The 2694-nt window shown below is 44.1% G+C and overlaps 1 protein-coding gene across 1 annotated transcript; it reads right to left on the bottom strand.

The window, feature by feature from the left end:
- On the bottom strand, positions 1-447 carry LOC141665002 (uncharacterized). The gene has a single exon (XM_074470961.1). It carries the CDS (start codon positions 445-447, stop codon positions 1-3), a length of 447 nt encoding a protein of 148 aa, XP_074327062.1.
- Between the last annotated feature and the right edge of the window lie 2247 nt (positions 448-2694).

The raw sequence follows: 2694 nt of genomic DNA on the forward strand, positions 1-2694 counted from the left end.
CTATAATCTGGGCACAACCCTATGTATATAAACAAAATACGTAAGGGGCCAAAGCCGCGCCTTACTGGTAATACTTTCAGAGATGTTCCACGTTCCACGCTCGCGAAACCAGCTTTCTTCCAAATCCTCAAGGTGATAAGTCCCTTTCCACAAGATTGCTTTTATCTTGTATGGTCCTTCCCAATTAGCTCCAAACACTCCATGCTGGGGATTCTTTGTATTTGGCATCACCTTCCTAAACACCAAATCCCCTACCTTCAGCAACTGTCCCTTTACCTTATTGTTGTAATACCTTGCAGCACACTGTTGATATGCCGCAAGCCTCAACTGGGAATTTTCCCTTATTTCTTCCAAAAGATCCAAATAAAGCCTTTGATTAACCTCTACATCTTCCTCCGTGTAACGTTCTCTTCGAAGCGACCCTGAACCAACTTCCACAGGGACCATAGCTTCATAGTCGTAAGTCAGCATAAACGGAGTTTCTCCCGTAGTAGATCACGGAGTAGTGTTGTAGGACCACATCACTTTTGGGAGTTCGTCAGGCCAATTCCCTTTACGCTCTTCCAGTTTGGTCTTGAGGGTATGCTTTATTATTTTATTCACAGCCTATGTCTGCCCATTGCTTTGAGGATGATAGACCGGTGCAAACTCCTTCTTGATATGATCCTCACATAACTGTTGCAACTCCTTGCTGTCAAACTGCTTTCCGTTGTCAGACACAAGTTTGTAAGGGATTCCAAACCTGCACACAATGGAGTTGAAGACAAAATCTCTGATTTTCTTTGCGGTGATAGTTTCCAACGACATAGCTTCTGCCCACTTAGTAAATTAATCAACCGTCACCACTGCATACTTGACATCCCCTTTAGCCTTGTAAAATGCTCCAATAAGATCTATTCCCCACATGGCAAATGGTCAGGGTATCACCATAGGTGTTAAGAGCGTCGCCGGCATAGAAGAATAATTTGTAAAGCGCTGGCAGCGATCGCATGCTCTGACGAAATTTGTAGCATCTTCTTTCATCGTAGGTCAATAGTATCCTTGGCGTAAAAATTTCATCTCCAACGAGTTACCCCCCCGAGTGATTACCACAAATTCCTTCATGCACCTCCCTCAGGATATAATTTCCTTCTTCTTTATCGACACATCTGAGCAGCGATTGATTGAAGCCCCTATTGTACAGAACTTCATCGTACACCACATACCTTGCAGCCTGATAAAGGAGTCGACGAGCCTTGAACTTATCCTCAGGGAGTGTTCCCTTGTGAATGTAGGCAAGAATGGGCGTCATCCATGTTTCCTTGGGAGCTTCATCTATTTGCATCGCCTCCACCTATGGGATATTAAGAATTTCCTGGATTTCCAAGGGTATAGATCCCAACAATACAACCTCCTGCTGGGATCCCATTTTTGCCAGGGCATCCACGTTGCTATTCTTTTCCCGAGGTACGCATTCCAGCCTAACCTCTTTGAACTTTCCAATCAGGCACTGCGTGCACCTCAGGTACAATTCCCTCCGTGGTCCTCGAGCTTGAAACCCCCCATTCACCTGGTTTACCACCAACTCCGAGTCGCTTTTTGCAATTAGATTCCGCACTCCCAATTCCAAAGCGATCTTCAGGCCATTGATCAATGCCTCATATTCTACATCATTATTTGTTGCATAAAATTTGAAATGGATTGCACTCATCAGATGATTGCCTTCCGGAGACACGAGCACTATGCCTGCGCCTGCTCCTCCATTGTTAATCGCCTCATCCACATGCAAGATCCACCAGGGATGTGGAAACTCCTCTAAAGATTCCTCAGTATGAGGGGTATACAGCACTACCAGAGCCTTATCATCAATCGCAGAATCAAATTCTAACAAGAAATCAGCCAATGCTTGTCCCTTAATTGTCGTACAGGACATGTATTACAAGTCGAACTGTCCCAACTCCACAACCCATTTCAACATCCTCCCCGATGATTCTGGTTTGTGGAGAACTTGTCGCAGAGGATATGTTGTATGGACTTCAATTCTATGGGCCTGGAAGTATGGGCGTAGCTTCCTCGATGCAAGGATCACGACATAAACCAGCTTCTCCATACTCGTATAGTGAGTTTCAGCATCGTGCAATCGCTTGCTCACATAATATACCGGTGACTGTTGGACGTTTTCTTCCCTTACTAGCACAACGCTAATTGAATACTCAGAAACTACAAGGTATAGGATTAGGGATTCTCCATCTAATGGTTTTGACAATATAGGAGGGTTCCCCAGTTGTTCCTTCATCTTCCTAAAAGCTTCCTCACATTCTGGTGTCCATACAAAGTCCTTCCCTGCCACTTTGATTGCCTTAAGTAATTCTTTGCACCTGTCGGATGATTTAGAGATAAATTTGTTCAACGCGGCGATCCTCCCAGTTAGACTTTGCACCTGCTTAACATTGGTGGGAGATTTCATATCCAACAGTGCTTTAATCTTTGCAGGATTAGCTTCAATTCCTCTATGGTTGATGATGAACCACAGAAACTTTCCTGACTCTACACTGAACACACACTTATACGCATTCAACCTCATGCGAAAGCTCCTTAGAATGTTGAACATTTCCATCAAGTACTTGACATGATCATTTGCCTCCTTGGATTTTACCAATATATCATCCACATATACCTCCATGGCTCTCCCAATTTGATTCTTGAACTTCATGT

This window comes from Apium graveolens, chromosome 6 (assembly GCF_009905375.1).
Source record: "Apium graveolens cultivar Ventura chromosome 6, ASM990537v1, whole genome shotgun sequence".
Taxonomy (NCBI): Eukaryota; Viridiplantae; Streptophyta; class Magnoliopsida; order Apiales; family Apiaceae; genus Apium; species Apium graveolens.

What these genes read in the sequence shown, in the direction of transcription:
- LOC141665002 (XM_074470961.1), bottom strand. Translation starts at nt 447, where the DNA reads ATGGTCCCTGTGGAAGTTGGTTCAGGGTCGCTTCGAAGAGAACGTTAC.